At 40.8% G+C, this 18429-nt stretch overlaps 1 protein-coding gene across 1 annotated transcript in view; it reads right to left on the bottom strand.

The window, feature by feature from the left end:
- The window catches only part of MAL2 (mal, T cell differentiation protein 2), a 33548-nt gene that overhangs the window by 3481 nt on the left and 11638 nt on the right, over positions 1–18429 (bottom strand). Inside the window, exon 2 of the mRNA XM_010357790.2 lies at positions 16275–16445. Coding sequence (XP_010356092.1) covers positions 16275–16445 — 171 coding nt within the window. The remainder of the gene's footprint in view (positions 1–16274; positions 16446–18429) is intronic.

Raw genomic sequence — 18429 nt, 5'->3', positions numbered from 1 at the left:
TGCAATTAAAAAAAAAAAAGATATTTTTCTGTTCCTTATTTTAAATGATGAAGTTTAGGTTTAGCAAGATCAAAACATTTAATTAAACAATTTTAACTATATTCACTTTTTATCTTAGCTGCTTTAGAAATGTCAGGCTATTAGAATCCAAGTGGAAATCAACCAACCCACTTTAATTGGCACATTGGTAAACCTTTCCAAATACTGAATTTTATAATATATAATTTTAATTTGGATTAAGATGCCATAGAGATCAATGTTAATTAGGATAACATAAAAAAGCCATAACATATGCTGTCTTTAAAATTCAAGTAAAATAGCATTTAAATAAAATCTTTTTATTATGGTTATTATATGTATTCATACACATAATTTTATTTTTGAGCAGTTATTTTTAACATTAGAGATTTCCACTGAAAGATACAGAAGACTAATAATAGAATTCAATAACACATATTCATATATTTCATTAAAAACTACTAACATGTACTTTGACCAAAAGTATAAGAACTCGTTTATTAAGTTTCTTTGTATGTTGCTGACATTCATATGAAGCATAACACTATTACAGTTCATATTGTCTTACCTGAATTAATATACCATCAACACATCACTGTTTGTTTTTAATAGCTCCCACATATCAGGTACCTTACGTGCATTATTACTCATCCTTATAACCATCATTATTGTCTCCATTTTACAAAGAATTTCTTCTTTCTTTTCAGTTAAATGACTATTTAAAGCCACATAAATATTAACTTTGGGAGGGAGAAAAACATGTAGTGTGTCTAGTCCCAAAGTCCTGTTTCTTTAGTTTTCAGAAAAAATTATTTTAATTGACAAAAATACATATTTATCATGTACACGATGTTCTGAAATATACATTGTGGGATGGCTAAATTGAGCATATATATATATATATATATAACCTCCCATAATTATCTTTTTTGTGGGGAGAACATTTAAAATTTTTTAAGCATTTTTCAAGAATATAATACTACACTGTTATTAACTATAGTCACTATGCTATATAACAGATCTCTTGAACTCATTTCTCCTAACTGAAATTTTGTATTCTTTGACCAACATTTCCCCAGTCTCCCATTACCCCATACCCTGGTAATCACCATTCTATTCTCTACTTCTGTGAATTCAACTTTTTAAGATTTCACATATAAGTGAGATCATGTGGTATTGGTCTTTCTGTGCTTGACTTATTTCACATAACAAAATGTTCATCTATGTTGCAAATGACAGGATTTCCACCTTTTTAAAGGCTGAATTAGTATTGTGAATATATACTGCATTTTCTTCATTCCTCTACGACCCTTAGGTTGATTCCATATCTTGGCTGTAATGAATATGAGAATGCAGATATCTCACTGATTTCCTTTGGATATATACCCAGGTGTGCGATTGCTCGATCATATGGTAGTTCTATTTTTAACTTTTTGAGGAACTTCCACAATGTTCTCTATAATGACTGTACTAATTTACATTCCTACCAACAGTGTGTAAGGGTTCCGTTTGAAGTCTTTTCTATCAAACTTATTATTGATTTCTATTACTGTTATAGCAATATTACAGCAGGAGAGCATTGCACTGCCTTTGTAAATGGCCATAGAGCAAATGATACTGTTTACAGAAATTGTTCTCACATCTGGCCAGGCACGGTGGCTCACACCTGTAATCCCAGCACTTTGGGAGGCTGAGGCAGGTGGATCATGAGGTCAGGAGATAGAGACCATTCTGGCTAACATGGTGAAACCCTGTCTCTACTAAAAATACAAAAAAATTAGATGGGCCTGGTGGCAGGCACCTGTAGTCCCAGCTACTTGGGAGGTTGAGGCAGGACAATGGCATAAACCTGGGAGGCGGAGCTTGCAGTGAGCCGAGATCGCACCACTGCACTCCAGCCTGGGCAACAGAGCAAGACTCTGTCTTAAAAAAAAAAATAGGCCCAGGATGGCCGAATACGAAGAGCTCCAGCCTCCAGCTGTGAGTGACACAGAAGACGGGTGATTTCTGCATTTTCAACTGAGGTACCAGGTTCATCTCACTGGAGAGTGCCAGATAATAGGTGCTGGTCAGCTGGTGTAGCCCGACCAGTGAGAGCTGAAGCAGGGCGAGGCATTGCCTCACCTGGGAATCGCAAGGGGGAAGGGAATCCCTTTTCCTAGCCAAGGGAAACTGAGACACACAACACCTGGAAAATTGGGTAACTCCCACCCTAATACTGCACTTTATCAAGGGTCTTAGCAAACAGCACACCAGGAGATTATATACCACACCTGGCCTGGAGGGTCCCATGCCCACGGAGCCTCCCTCATTGCTAGCACAGCAGTCTGAGATCTAACTGCAAGGCGGCAGCAGCGAGGCTGCGGGAGGGGCGCCTGCATTGCTGAGGCTTAAGTGGGTAAACAAAGCCACCGGGAAGCTGGGTGGAACCCACCACAGCTCAAGGAGGTCGGCCTGCCTCTGTAGATTCCTCCTCTGGGGACAGGGGATAGCTAAACAAAAAGCAACAAAAACCTCTGCAGATGTAGATGCCCATGTCTGAAAGCTTTGAAGACAGCAGTAGATCTCCCAGCATGGAGGCTGAGATCTGAGAACGGACAGACTGCCTGCTCAAGTAAGTCCCTGACCTGTGAGTAGCCTAACCTGGAGACATCCCCCACTAGGTGCAGACCAACACCTCACACGGCAGGGTACACCCCTGAGACGAACTTTCCAGAGCAAGAATCAGACAGCAACACTCGCTGTTCAGCAATATTCTATCTTCTCCAGCCTCTGCTGCTGATACCCAGGCAAACAGCGTCTGGAGTGGACCTCAAGCAAACTCCAACAGACCTACAGCTGAGGGTCCTGACTGTTAGAAGGAAAACTAACAGAAAGGACACTCACACCAAAACCCCATCAGTACGTCACCATCATCAAAGACCAAAGGCAGATAAAGCCACAAAGATGGGGAGAAAGCAGTGCAGAAAAGCTGGAAATTCAAAAAATCAGAGCGCATCTCCCCCTCCAAAGGAATGCAGCTCATTGCCAGCAACGGAACAAAGCTGGATGGAGAATGACTTTGACAAGTTGAGAGAAGAAGGCTTCAGTCCATCAAACATCTCAGAGCTAAAGGAGGAACTATGTAACCAGCACAAAGAAACTAAAAACCTTGAAAAAAGAATGGATGAATGGATAACTAGAATAATCAATGCAGAGAACACCTTAAAAGAACTGATAGAGATTAAAACCATGACATGAGAACTACGTGACAAATGCACAAGCTTCAGTAACCAACTCGATCAACTGGAAGAAAGATGATCAGTAACTGAAGATCAAATGAATGGAATGAAAAGAGAAGTGTGGAGAAAAAAGTAAAAAGAAATGAACACAGCCTCCAAGAATGGGATTATGTGAAAAGACCAAATCTACGTCTGATTAGTGTGCCTGAAAGTGAGGGGGGAAATGGAACCAAGTTGGAAAACACTCTTCAGGATATCATCCAGCAGAACTTCCCCAACCTAGTAAGGCAGGCCAACATTCAAATTCAGGAAATACAGAGAATGTCACAAAGATACTCCTCGAGAAGAGCAACTCCAAGACACATAATTGTCAGATTCACCAAAGTTGAAATGAAGGAAAAAATGTTAAGGGCAGCCAGAGAGAAAGGGCGAGTTACACACAAAGGGAAGCCCATCAAACTAACAGCAGATCTCTCAGCAGAAACTCTACAAGCCAGAAGAGAGTGGGGGCCAATATTCAACATTCTTAAAGAAAAGAATTATCAACCCAGAATTTCATATCCAGCCAAACTAAGTTTCATAAGTGAAGGAGAAATAAAATCCTTTAGAGACAAGCAAATGCTTAGAGATTTTGTCACCACCAGGCCTGTCTTACAAGAGACCCTGAAGGAAGCACTAAACATGGAAAGGAACAACAGGTACCAGTCATTGCAAAAACATGTCAAAATGTAAAGTCCATCGATGCTAGGAGGAAATTGCATCAACTAGCGAGCAAAATAACCAGCTAATATCATAATGACAGGATCAAGTTCACACATAACAATATTAACCTTAAATGTAAACGGACTAAATGGTCCAATTAAAAGACAAAGACTGGCAAATTGGATCAAGAGTCAAGACCCATCAGTTTGCTGTATTCAGGAGAACCATCTCACATGTAGAGACACACATAGGCTCAAATAAAGGGATGGAGGAAGATCTACCAAGCAAATGGAAAACAAAAAAAAGCAGGGGTTGCAATCCTAGTCTCTGATAAAACAGACTTTAAACCATCAAAGATCAAAAGAGACAAAGAAGGCCATTACATAATGGTAAAGGGATCAATTCATCAGGAAGAGCTAACTATCCCAAATGTATATGCACCCAATACAGGAGCACCCAGATTCATAAAGCAAGTCCTTAGAGACTTACAAAGAGACTTAGACTCCCATACAATAATAATGGGAGACTTTAACACCCCACTGTCAACATTAGACAGATCAACGAGACAAAGTTAACAAGGATATCCAGGAACTGAACTGAACTCTGCACCAAGCGGACCTAATAGACATCTACAGAACTCTCCACCCCATATCAACAGAATACACATTCTTCTCAGCACCACATCACACTATCCCAAAGTTGACCACATAGTTGGAAGTAAAGCACTCCTCAGCAAATGTAAAAGAACAAATTATAACAAACTGTCTCTCAGACCACAGTGCAATCAAACTAGAACTCAGGACTAAGAAACTCAATCAAAATCGCTCAACTACATGGAAACTGAACAACCTCCTCCTGAATGACGACTGGGTACATAAAGAAATGAAGGCAGAAATAAAGATGTTCTTTGAAACCAATGAGAACAAAGATACAACATACCAGAATCTCTGGGACACATTTAAAGCAGTGTGTAGAGGAAAATTTATAGCACTAAATGCCCACAAGAGAAAGCAGGAAAGATCTAAAATTGACACTCTAACATCACAATTAAAAGAACTAGAGAGGCAAGAGCAAACACATTGAAAAGCTAGCAGAAGGCAAGAAATAACTAAGATCAGAGCAGAACTGAAGGAGATAGAGACACAAAAAACCCTCCAAAAAAATCAATGACTCCAGGAGCTGTTTTTTTGAAAAGATCAACAAAATTGATAGACCGCTAGCAAGACTAATAAAGAAGAAAAGAGAGAAGAATCAAATAGACACAATAAAAAATGATAAAGGGGATATCACCATGGACCCCACAGAAATACAAACTACCATCAGAGAATATTATAAACACCCTACACAAATACAACTAGAAAACCTAGAAGAAATGGATAATTTCCTGGACACTTACACTCTCCCAAGACTAAACCAGGAAGAAGTTGAATCCCTGAATAGACGAATAGCAGGCTCTGAAATTGAGGCAATAATTAATAGCCTACCCACCAAAAAAAGTCCAGGACCAGATGGATTCACAGCTGAATTCTACCAGAGGTACGAGGAGGAGTTGGTACCATTCCTTCTGAAACTATTCCAATCAATAGAAAAAGAGGGAATCCTCCCTAACTCATTTTATGAGGCCAGCATCATCCTGACACCAAAGCCTGGCAGAGACACAACAAAAAAAGAGAATTTTAGACCAATATCCCTAATGAACATCAATGCAAAAATCTTCAATAAAATACTGGCAAACCGAATCCAGCAGCACATCAAAAAGCTTATCCACCATGATCAAGTGGGCTTCATCCCTGGGATGCAAGGATGGTTCAACATACACAAATCAATAAATTTAATCCAGCATATAAACACAACCAAAGACAAAAACCGCGTGATTATCTCAATGGATGCAGAAAAGGCCTTTGACAAAATTCAACAGCCCTTCATTCTAAAAACTCTCAATAAATTTGGTATTGATGGAACATATCTGAAAATAATAAGAGCTATTTATGACAGACCCACAGCCAATATCATACTGAATGGGCAAAAACTGGAAGCATTCCCTTTGAAAACTGGCACAAGACAGGGATGTCCTCTCTCACCACTCCTATTCAACATAGTGCTGGAAGTTCTGGCTAGGGCAATCAGGCAAGAGAAAGAAATAAAGGATATTCAGTTAGGAAAAGAAGAAGTCAAATTGTCCCTGTTTGCAGATGACATGATTGTATATTTAGAAAACCCCATCATCTCAGCCCAAAATCTCCTTAAGCTGATAAGCAACGTCAGCAAAGTCTCAGGATACAAAATGAATGTGCAAAAATCACAAGCATTCTTTTACACCAGTAACAGACAAACAGAGAGCCAAATCATGAATAAGCTCCCATTCACAATAGCTTCAAAGAGAATAAAATGCCTAGGAATCCGACTTACAAGGGATGTAAAGGACCTCTTCAAGGAGAACTACAAACCACTGCTCAGTGAAATAAAAGAGGACACAAACAAATGGAAGAACATACCATGCTCATGGATAGGAAGAATCAATATTGTGAAAATGGCCATACTGCCCAAGGTCATTTATACATTCAATGCCATCCCCATTAAGCTACCAATGACTTTCTTCACAGAATTGGAAAAAACCGCTTTAAAGTTCATATGGAACCAAAAAGAGCCCACATTGCCAAGATAATCCTAAGCCAAAAGAACAAAGCTGGAGGCATCCTGCTACCTGACTTCAAACTACACTACAAGGCTACAGTAACCAAAACAGCATGGTACTGGTACCAAAACAGAGATATAGACCAATGGAACAGAGCCCTCAGAAATAATACCACACATCTACAGTCACCTGATCTTTGACAAACCTGAGAAAAACAAGAAATGGGGAAAGGATTCCCTATTTAATAAATGGTGCTGGGAAAATTGGCTAGCCATAAGTAGAAAGCTGAAACTGGACCCTTTCCTTACTCCTTATATGAAAATTAATTCAAGATGGATTAGAGACTTAAATGTTAGACCTAAAACCATAAAAACCCTAGAAGAAAAGCTAGGTAATACCATTCAGGACATAGGCATGGGCAAGGGCTTCATGTCTAAAACACCAAAAGCAATGGCAACAAAAGCCTAAATTGACAAATGGGATCTAATTAAACTAAAGAGCTTCTGCACAGCAAAAGAAACTACCATCAGAGTGAACAGGCAACCTACAGAATGGGAGAAATTTTTTGCAATCTACTGATCTGACAAAGGGCTAATATCCAGAACCTATAAAGAACTCAATCAAATTTACAAGGGAAAAACAACCCCATCAAAATGTGGGCAAAGGATATGAACAGACACTTCTCAAAAGAAGACATTCATACAGCCAACAGACACATGAAAAAATGCTCATCATCACTGGCCATCAGAGAAATGCAAATCAAAACCACAGTGAGATACCATCTCACACCAGTTAGAATGACAATCAAAAAAATCAGGAAAAAACAGGTGCTGGAGAGGATGTGGAGAAATAGGAACACTTTTACACTGTTGGTGGGACTGTAAACTAGTTCAACCATTGTGGAAAACAGTGTGGCAATTCCTCAAGGATGTAGAACTAGAAATACCATTTGACCCAGCTATTCCATTACTGGGCATATACCCAAAGGATTATAAATCATGCTGCTATAAAGACACATGCACATGTATGTTTATTGCAGCACTATTCACAATAGCCAAGACTTGGAACCAACGCAAATGTTCATCAATGATAGACTGGATTAAGAAAAGGTGGCACATACACACCATGGAATACTATGCAGCCATAAAAAAGGATGAGTCCCTGTCTTTTGTAGGGACATGGATAAAGCTAGAAACTATCATTCTAAGCAAACTATCGCAAGAACAGAAAACCAAATACCGCATGTTCTCACTCATAGGTGGGAATTGAACAATGAGATCACTTGGACACAGGAAGGGGATCATCACACACTGGGTACTACTGTGAGGATGGGGCAGGGGGTAGGGATAGCATTAGAAGATATACCTAATGTAAATGACGAGTTAATGGGTGCAGCATACCAACATGGCACATGTATACATATGTAACAAACCTGCACGTTGTGCACATGTACCCTAGAAGTTAAAGTATAATAAAAATAAATAAAATAAAAAATAAATTGTTCTCACATTTAAATGTGTAAGAACTACAAAGATGTGCTTTCTATTAAGTAACTCTCATTTGTAAACTGATTGAGAAATGCCTTCAAAAGATTTAAGAAAAGTGTTACTGGCCACATGTCTAATCTATAGGAGAGATGCTCAAATACATGTGGTTATTCAACAAATATTAGTTGATGAAGGTCAAACCCCAAATTCAAATGTCACCATTTTTAATGGGTAAATGAAATGATGCTAGATCGTAGTAAGAAAAATTTAGGCACTCATTTAACTTACTGAGGTGAATCATCAGAAATAGTTGATCTTGTAATAAAGAGATTTGATGACAGGACCTGCAACTCTTGGTGTGATCTGATCCCCTGGTTTCTCCACCATTACATACCTTTTTCAATGTCACCCACATTCACCTCATTTTGGTCCCTAGGAAGCATTTTATAGCTCAAGGATGCTACTCTTTACACATAGTATTGTCTCTGCCAGAAAGGATTCTGCCCGGAAGCAATTACTGCTTGCCCTCCCCCCCCCGATTCCTGCCAATTTTGCTGCTTCTTCCCTCCTTTTCAGAAGTATCTGAATTGTGGTTTCAAGGCTTTCCTGTCCAATCCTATTCTTTCGCCTTTCATCTTTTTATAGGTGTTACTTCCCAATACACGTCTTGTGCTTCTCACTCCATAGGCTTGGGTCATCCTATCCAGCCAGGGTCATATATACTCTTGGTGTTGGGAGAAAGTACATAGTATGGAATTTACGGCAATTCCAGTGTGAAAATCACAATGGAGGTTCCTGGAGTTTTAGAGCCTCTAGTAACCTGCACTGGAGAGCGACTAGTCTTTGAAAAGCAGCTCCTAGTACTAGACCTGGTAGAAAAGAAACACTTGATCATGAGACACCAGTGGCCAGGCCTCCGGACTTGGGTATGGAAGCCACTAACTCAAAAAGTCAGGTGGGCCAGCAGCTGTCTCCTTGTGATAGGAAGGACACATATATTGACCTAAGCAAGACCAGTTAACTAGAGTTAACTGCATGAGCAGGTAGCCTAGGCTCTCATATTATCCACCAGAGTGGAACTGCTCTCCTTCCTCAGTTCATACCTATGGCCACAGGGAAGAGGGGTTTTCTTATGCCCACCTGAAGGAGAAAAAAACCCTGAGCTTTGTTTTTGGAAGAGTTGGCTCCTATGTGCTTGCAAGGTGGAAAGGGACAGCAGCTGTATTGTATGTGCATTATAGCCACATTCAGAGTTGGCTTCGAAAGACTGGTTAGGGAATATTTTCCCAGTTGGTAGAGCTGAGTGATGATGCATGTCACACACTTTGCTCAGAAAGAAAAGTGGCCCATGGCTGGGTACGGTGGCGTATGTCTTTAATCCCAGCACTTTGGGAGGCCGAGGTGGTGGATCACTTGAGGTCAGGTGGAACAGACCAGCCTAGACAACATGGCAAAAGCCCATCTCTACTAAGAATACAAAAATTAGCTGGGCATGGTGGTGCATGCCAGTAATCCCAGTTACTCAGAAGGCTGAGGCAGGAGAATCGCTTGAATCCAGGAGGCGGAGGTTGTAATGAGCAGGGATCCTGGATCCTGCCACTGCACTCCATGCTGGGCGATAGAGGAAGACTCTGTCTCAAAAAAAAAAAAAAAAAAAAGAAAGAAAGAAAAGAGGCCCATAGTGAGAATATACATAGACTGATTATCAATAGCAAATAGCCTACTGTACTTGTCAGGGCCATGGGATAAAACAGATCAAAGCTTCAGGGACAAGGAAGAGATACGGGATTAGGCATACTATGTGAAGATCTTTCTGTCACTTGGTAATGCTTACCAGAAGCATCGCTTTGGAATGCTACGTAGCCAAAAGGACCCTTCCAGTTGATGTTAGCAATCCTTTGTCATCAACCACCCCATACCTGGCATTATGGGCACATAAACAGAGTACCCATGGTCAGAGAAAGTGGCCATGGAAAGGCCCAAGAGCATGGCTTCCTTATTGCCAAAGATGATCTACCCACTGCTTCCTCTGAATGTTGAACTGTCAGCAACAGAGACCAACTCTGAGCTCCAGATAAGGGATTATCCTCAAGGGGACCAACCAGTCACCTGTAGTAAGTGAAAACTGAGCTCCTACCTTCCTGGAGGGCAAAAGATTTCACTCTCACAAAAACAAACACCCGTAATGGTTATTCTCACGAAAATAGAATTACCTAGGGCATCGATTTATGAATTTGCTTTTCTGACTCTTAGAGCTTGAGCCACCAGCTATATCCAATGATTTACAGACTGCATTCACTCACAGGCTTTCACTCTGTCTCTGATCAAGGAAACTACTACTCAGCAAAGCCTGAGTGGAAATGGGTGCCTACCCCTGGGTTGGTTGCATCACGTACTGCACCACCTAGAAGCTGCTGGCCTGGCCTGATAGCACAAAGGAACAGCTGGCTGAAGGTACAGCATGGAGTCACTAGTCTGTGAGGATGGGGGTCATCCTTTAGGATGCAGTAGATACACTGAAGAAGAGCTTCCTACATGTTATTGTGTCTTCATTGGAAGAATGGAAACTTAGGGGTAAAAGCAAGAGTTTCTCCAGTTGTCATCACTTCTAATAACCTGCTGAAATCCTTTATGATTTCTGTCCCTACAACTCTAGGTTTTTCATGGTCAAGGGTCCTTGTCCCCAAAGGGGTACTCTTGACAGAGGATACAGCAATAGTGCCATTGAGCTACAAGGTATGGCTACTCCCTGGCCACTTTGGACTCTTTTGCCCAGGGGCAAAAAGGCAAGAAGAGGAGTTACCATCTTGACAAAGGTAGTTGCCACTAAACATCAAGAGAAGGCAGAGCTGCTGGAAGTCAGGATGGCAGTAAAGAGCATGTATTGCCCTAGTGTATGTGCCACAGGAGGGCGAGAGGAATTATATGTAGACCTCAGGTGATCTACCTGAGATCTTCTCGGAAGTCTCTCTGCCAATTGTGACTAAAAACAAGTGTAGCAATGCTGGCCTGAAGCAGATGTGGTTGCCAGGTGCCCTCACTCTCTCCCAAATGAGAGTTTGGATTCACCACCAGGAAATCACTGAGAACACCAGACAGGAAAGCTGAGAAGAGGAATGTAAAATGGTCAGTGGAAGAGGAAGATGAGTACCAGTTGGCCTTAAGACCAACTCCAATGAATGGAGATGTCATGTATCCCTCTAGCCTCTCTCCTTTAAGTCTGTCTTCAGAAAGAAAGGCACACTGGAACCCGAGAGAAGCGACTCCCCAGATGCGTGTGGAGAAATGGATCTGCAGTATGAGATGAGAGACTGGAGCATCTAATTGTGCACTGCACACATTTTCCATCAGGAAGGAACTTGATGTTTAGCTGTGAGGTGTGCAGATAGCTGACAGCCTCCGGCTTCAGTGGATTTGGGATCTGCTAGAATGCGTGAGCCAAGGCCATATTCTTCCTGGATATCCCCCATCCCCACTAGTGACAGCACAGTGGAGGTACTAGTGCTTGGCCACTTGTGCCCAACACACAACTCTCGAAGGACAGGCTGTGCTATGAAGTTTTGTATGGATTTGGTCAAGACTTTGTGGAGTGTATCATTCTTGGTTTTCTTCCTGATCTTACTTCCTCACTTCTTTATTTTCTTTCACAAGTGTTATCTACCCTTTTCCTTAAACAATAACAACAAAATGCACAAAAAGCCCAAACCAAAACTCTTCTACTTCTAAATCCATCTTAGAGTCTGCTTCCCAGTGGAGCTGAGATGACACATATGTTTTGGCATGCTAGGCTTTTCCTTTTTGGCAACATAACATTTAATTGATGCATTAATTATGTAACTTTTTTTTTTTGTTTTGAGACGGAGTCTCGCTCTGTCGCCCGGGCTGGAGTGCAGTGGCCGGATCTCAGCTGACTGCAAGCTCCGCCTCCCGGGTTTATACCATTCTCCTGCCTCAGCCTCCCGAGTAGCTGGGACTACAGGCGCCCACCACCTCACCTCATCCGGCTAGTTTTTTGTATTTTTTAGTAGAGACGGGGTTTCACTGTGTTAGCCAGGATGGTCTCGATCTCCTGACCTCGTGACCCGCCCGTCTCAGCCTCCCAAAGTGCTGGGATTACAGGCTTGAGCCACCACGCCCGGCCAACAATTTCTTTACTTACATTGTCTACTACAACAAACTCTTTGAGAGCAACTGCTCGATCTCTTTTTTCACAATTGTATTCCCAGGGCCTAGTATAGGGCCAGCTACTCAGTAAATCTTCCCAACCCCTGGAGAGCTGTACCTATATTTGTATGTGGCCATCCTGACTATACTATTCCAATTTGTGCCAGGTGTGGGATATGCACTGGATGTGTGTAGAAGGGCTTCCACAAGGCTCACTCATTGCATTTGACAGCCCAGATCATTTCTGCTAAGTCAGTGGTTCTCAAATGTTAGCCTGTATCAGAACCACCTGGAGAGCCTGTTTAAACACAGACAACTGAGTCCTACTCCCAGAGTTTCTGACTTAGCAGGTCAGGGTGGAACCTGAGAATGTCCATTTTTGACATGTTTCCAGATGCTGCTGCTCTTCTGGCCAGGACCACCATCTGTGAATCTGTGCCTTAGGCTCCTGGCCTCTACTTACTAGCAGATGAACCCAGCCTCTTTCTTGGCTGCCTTCATGTGCTCTTGCTCTTTTACCAATCTTATCAATGCTCACACGCCCCAGAGCACTGCCCACTTGTTTGTCTTTTCCTTAGGCAACCTCAGCCTCAAGCATAGCTTTTTTTTTTCCCCCTGGTCCCCCCGCACCCCCCCGCCGAGTGACTATATCTCACATTCTTGTCTTGAGCCCATGCTTTGCTCTTCGGTTCAGGGTCAAAATTCCATCTACTAGTTAAAAAAAAGAAAAAGAAAAAAGCTGCGTTGTGTATAGGGGGATCCTGGTTTACAGTAACAGCAGCAAGAAAAACGGATGACAACCACTTTGAACCTCAGTTTTCTCATTTGTAAAAATGAGAACAAGAATACTTATCCATAAAGAATTGTCATTAAGGTCAAATAGGCAAATGAATATGGGGCCAGAAAATATAGCTGAGGACATGTAAGATATTAAGCAGTGTATAGAGCTAGAGGCCGTTATTCTAAGTGAAGTAACTCACTTATTTGAAAACCAAATATTGTATGTTCTCAGTTGTAAGTGGGAGCCAAGCTATGGGCACACAAAGGTATAGAGTGGTAGAATGGACACTGGAGACTCAGGAGTGGGTGAGGAGAGGGGAAAGAGGGATAAAAAGAAACTATGTATTAGGTACAATGTATACTACTTGGGGGACTGTTACACTAACATCTCAGATTTCACCACTATGCAATTCATTCATGTAATAAACCACTTTCACCCTACAAGCTATTGAAATAGAAAATATTTTAAAAAATAAAAATATATTAAGGGATGTCCATAACAGGCAAATGATCAAATGTGTGCCAGTTATACTTGGGGGGGATGAAGGGAAACATGTTTAATTGCATAGGATTTTTAAATAGCTCTATTTTCTAAAACGTATCTTTCCTTAGTACCCTTACCCTACAAAAGGGACGATAAATTTAGAATCTTCTGTTTAAAGTTCCGCAAAAATGGTATTTTTTCCTCTCCAAAAAAAAAAAAAAAAAAAAAACAGAAAAGCTATTTCAAAATCAAAATCTCCTTATTTTCCCGGAGTAGAATGAGGCAAGTATTTATATTTGTTATTAGATACTATATTTTTTATATCTGTTATTAGATACTATATTTTTATTTCACTATGTATATCAAAGCTAGAAAGTTCTGAAAAAACTGCTGAAGCTATCATGAATGTAAATTTAATTTCTTAATAAAACCCAGAAGACATAGCAAACTCAATATCCTACAACAAATACATCTAGAAAATAAGTTCTTTATCAAAATGCATTCTTGCTTCCTTCAAGCATGGTATAAAGTGGTAATAAACTTATCACAGGGGAAAACAACTATTTTTGAGCCATTAACATCTAACAGTTCCAGAATGTAACAATTGTTACCAACTTGTGACAATTCCATTATATACATGGCTAAAAAGTTTTCCTGGGAGAGTGTACAAAATATATTACCAAACCTATCAAAAGTAAGCCATATAATAACAAATGACTAAATAAAAACACAGAAACAAAACCAAAAACGACACACACACACAAGAAGAAAAAAAGAGAAATCCTTTCTAAATAGGGAAAACATTTAATAAATTCCTTGAGGACAAGAGTTGGCTCTTAGAAAGCATGCCTACCATACAATCAACCCTGTGCCTTGCTATTACCATTTTTTGCCTCAGTTAACAGGTAACCTTTGCAGCTGACCTATGAAACAAAGATTTCCAATTTCAGCTGTCACTTTCATAGAGTAGCACAATTAAAACAACAGAAACGCTTACATTTAATTTCCTGAACATCAGATATAATGCTACAAATGGGTGGGAAATGCAAACTTGGGAAAATGAATAAGTTGATAAGGACATGAATGACTGTACTCAATACCAAAGATGATATTACCATTTTACAGAAGAAGAAATTAAAATTGAGAGAGGTTAACAATTGTGCCCAAGGCCACACAGCTACTAAGCAAACCAGATCTATGCTCAAAGCCCATGCAGGACTGTAACCACTGTACCCCACTTCCTTCTTAGCTTTATACTAAGCTGTGCCATTTGCCCCAGGGCTGGCTTAAAGGCCAGCCACACTCCCTACACTTCACCACTAATAACATTTAGGATTACAGTTCCTCTTATGCCCTATAAATAAAACAAGAACAGATATTTTTCTCTAACATCTGCAGTAAAGCTGTGGAATAATATGCCGTTATACTTGAAAGGAATATACATAAAGCCTGACTGAAGGTCTGATGTAAGCTTCAAAACACCAAAGTGTGATTATAACCTAATGGGGGTCCTTCTTGAACTTCACTGAAGCACTGTGATCCACTGAGTCATTCTAAAACAGTCTTAGAGAATGAATGGCTGCAAGCATGGCAGACAAGTTCTATATGCTAAGCAAAAAGTTGATCTAATTTAATGGTTCATAATTTTAAAAGTTGTGTTGATTGCAAATTCAATTATTTTATTTTATTTTATATTTTATTTTGAGAGACAAGGTCTTGCTCTGTCTCCTTGGCTGGAGTGCAGTGGTGCGATCATGGCTCACTGCAGCCTCGACCTTCTGGGCTCAAGTGATCCTCCTGCCTCAACTTCCTGAATAGCTGGGACTACAAGAGTGCAACACCACATCCAGCTATTTTTTGTAGTTTTTATAGAGACGGGGTTTCGCCATGTTTCCCAGGCTGGTCTTGAACTCCTGGTCTCAAGTGATCTTCCTGCCTCAGCTTCCCAAAGACCTGGGACTATAGGCATGAGCCACCGTACTTGGTCACAAATTCTTTTTATTCATTTTTTTTTTAGATGGAGTCCGCTCTGTCACCCAGGCTGGAGTACAGTGGCACAATCTAGGCTCGCTGCAACCTCTGCCGGGTTCAAGCAATTCTTCTGCCTCTGCCTCCTGACTAGCTGGGACTACAGGCACATGCCACCACGCCTGGCTAATTTTTGTACTTTTAGTAGAGATGGGGTGTTGCCATTTTGGCCAGGCTGGTCTCGAACTCCTGACCTTGTGATTCACCCACCTCGGCCTCCCAAAGTGCTGGGATTACAGGCATGAGCCACCACACCTGGCCACAAATTCATTTTTAAAAACTCACCAATTCTTTTTAATTTGGGACAGACATTTATTATACTTTTATTATTATTATTATACTTTTCTAAGTATTTATTTTCTGAAAAAAAAATATTTAAATATCTGAGGCAGAAATTAATGGAAAATTTCAAGATACATGTGACAACCTTTAGATCCCAAAGGTATTTGTTCAATTGTTTGATAATTGTAATGCAATTCATTTGCTGTATGAAATGAAACAGTTTTTGAGTAAGAGTCATCTAAGCTGTGAGAGTAAAAGAATTATTTCTCAGCTCTATCAACACAGAGATTTCACAAACTGGAGCCCTGTTGTCCATCAAGGCAGCCACACAGCACCACAGTGGTTTCTGTGGTTGGATCTCTTCTCTCCCATTAGAGACAACTGGCAGAACTGGGAGTCTGGCATTTCAGAAGAGAATAGGATCTAGGTTTCTCCCATCTTCCTGCAGTAGACTTAAAATAAAAAGCCCTTACCAGGAAGTTCCAGTTAGCATTAATTTGAGTCACCATGCCGGAGAGGAACATGCCCAGAAAAAGAAGCGAAAAGAAAAACGCCGTCACGGACACAAACATGACCCATCCTTGTAGCAGAGGTAGAGGAACATTGGAGGAGGCAACCAAAATCCAGACGAGACCCCCGAACAGCTGAAAGAAAAAAAGACAGAGGGTGATTGGTTTGCTTAAAAGATACCTTTCATACAACAGAATTCAACATGCTTGTATTACCCTGTGTTGCATTCATTTTCCTCCCAGACCCCGGAACGTATTCCAGCAACCCCACCCCTTCGATTTTCTCCTTATCATGCAAGATGCCTTCTTTCCTCACGTGCAAGACCAATCCTTTGGCTTGGAGAACTGATCCATCTCCACACCTGTATCTTCAAGTTGGACTCTTTTCTTCAACCCATGTACATGCCCAACATTCCCTCATCATTGACAAATACCTTCCTTTGACTTTATCGATTCTGACTACCACCTTTTCAATGAAGGTATTTTTTCAGTCAACCACACAGTAAGGGGAACATCACACACCGGGGCCTGTTGTGGGGTGGGGGGAGTGGGAAGGGATAGCATTAGGAGATACACCTAATGTAAATGACGAGTTAATGGGTGCAGCACACCAACATGGCACATGTATACATATGTAACAAACCTGCACGTTGTGCACATGTACAATAGAACATAAAGTATAAAAAAACAAAAAAATCATTGTCTACCCCAAGGCCATGAAGATACTCTGTTAGGTGTTTCTTCTAAAACCTTCATTATTTTTACTTTTCACATTTAAATCTACAACCTGTCTTATACTGATTTTTGCATTTGGTATGAGATAGGGGGTCAAGATTCAGTTTTTCTCCATATGTATATTCAATCGACCCAGTGTCATTTACTGAAATGACCATACTTTCAAGAGTCTACTGTTGTCAATCAGGAGACCATATGCTGTGGGTTTGGTTTTGTTCCATTCTGTTCCACTGGGCTATCATTATGACAAAATATTGCACTGTCTTTAGACTAATCCCCTAAGCACCTGACATTTTAAAAAATCAGTAAATAGCACCATTTAAAAACTTCATGTTCTATTTGTCACGAGAATATAAATAAAATATATATTTACTGATCTTAAAAAAAAAACCATCTTTGCTTGATCTCCACTTCCTCTCCCTGAAGTTGCTCTTCACATCACTATAAACCAGCTCCTGATCTCATTGCTTCTTAGTTTGTTAGTAAAAAATGGCTAGAATAATAGTTGCAGCTGTTGTATATGGTGGTAAACAATAAAAACTACCATCATTTATTGAGTATCTATTATGTATTGGACAGAGGAATAAGTACTTCACATATCTGTGGATCTAAGTATCAATAAATACCTATTACAGTTCAGGCTTTATGCCAGGTGCTGGGAATCAAATGGTAAACAGGTTACCCTTGGTTTCTGTCACCACAGAACTCACAGTCTATTAAAGAGACAAGCAAGTGATTAAAAAGCTGCTTCATAAATGTCACAATTGGGCAAATACTGGGCACTGCAGGTCCACACAGCAAGGGCTCTAAATCCAGATTTGAAAATGCTTCCTAGAAGCAACAATTCAAAGCACAGGGCTATGGGGTAAAGCAGAGGGAGGAAAGGGAGGTTCCAGGACGGGAGCTGAGAGGAGCCCCGCACAGGTGAAGAACAAAGCTCAGCAAGACAGGAGGGTCAGGCGCTGGTGGGGAATGGAGAGAACTGCACTGGAGACTGAGCGAGGAGGTGCTGAAGCTCGGGCCAAGGAACTGAACTTCACCTAAGGGTGACGGCAAAGCCAAGATCATCTTGAGCAGAAACTAGTACGGTAAAGATTTGCCTTTAGAAATTTTTCTCTGGCTAGAATGTGAGAATGGACTGGGGAAGAAAGGGTGGACGGTGGGAGAGCACATCTCTGTGTTTCTCTAGCTCTATCAACACAGAGATTTCACAAACATGGTGTAACACAGGAGACTGTTACACCAACAGAGTGTAAGAATCAGAACACTGAGGACAGAGAGAAAGGAATAGATTAGAGTGAAATTTAGAAGTAGACATAATAGTTGGTAACCGATCAGATGTGAGACACGACAGAAAAAGGACAGATAAGGAAAATACTCAGAT

This window comes from Rhinopithecus roxellana, chromosome 9 (genome assembly GCF_007565055.1).
Source record: "Rhinopithecus roxellana isolate Shanxi Qingling chromosome 9, ASM756505v1, whole genome shotgun sequence".
Lineage (NCBI taxonomy): Eukaryota > Metazoa > Chordata > Mammalia > Primates > Cercopithecidae > Rhinopithecus > Rhinopithecus roxellana.
This window is presented reverse-complemented; position numbering and strand designations above follow the sequence as displayed.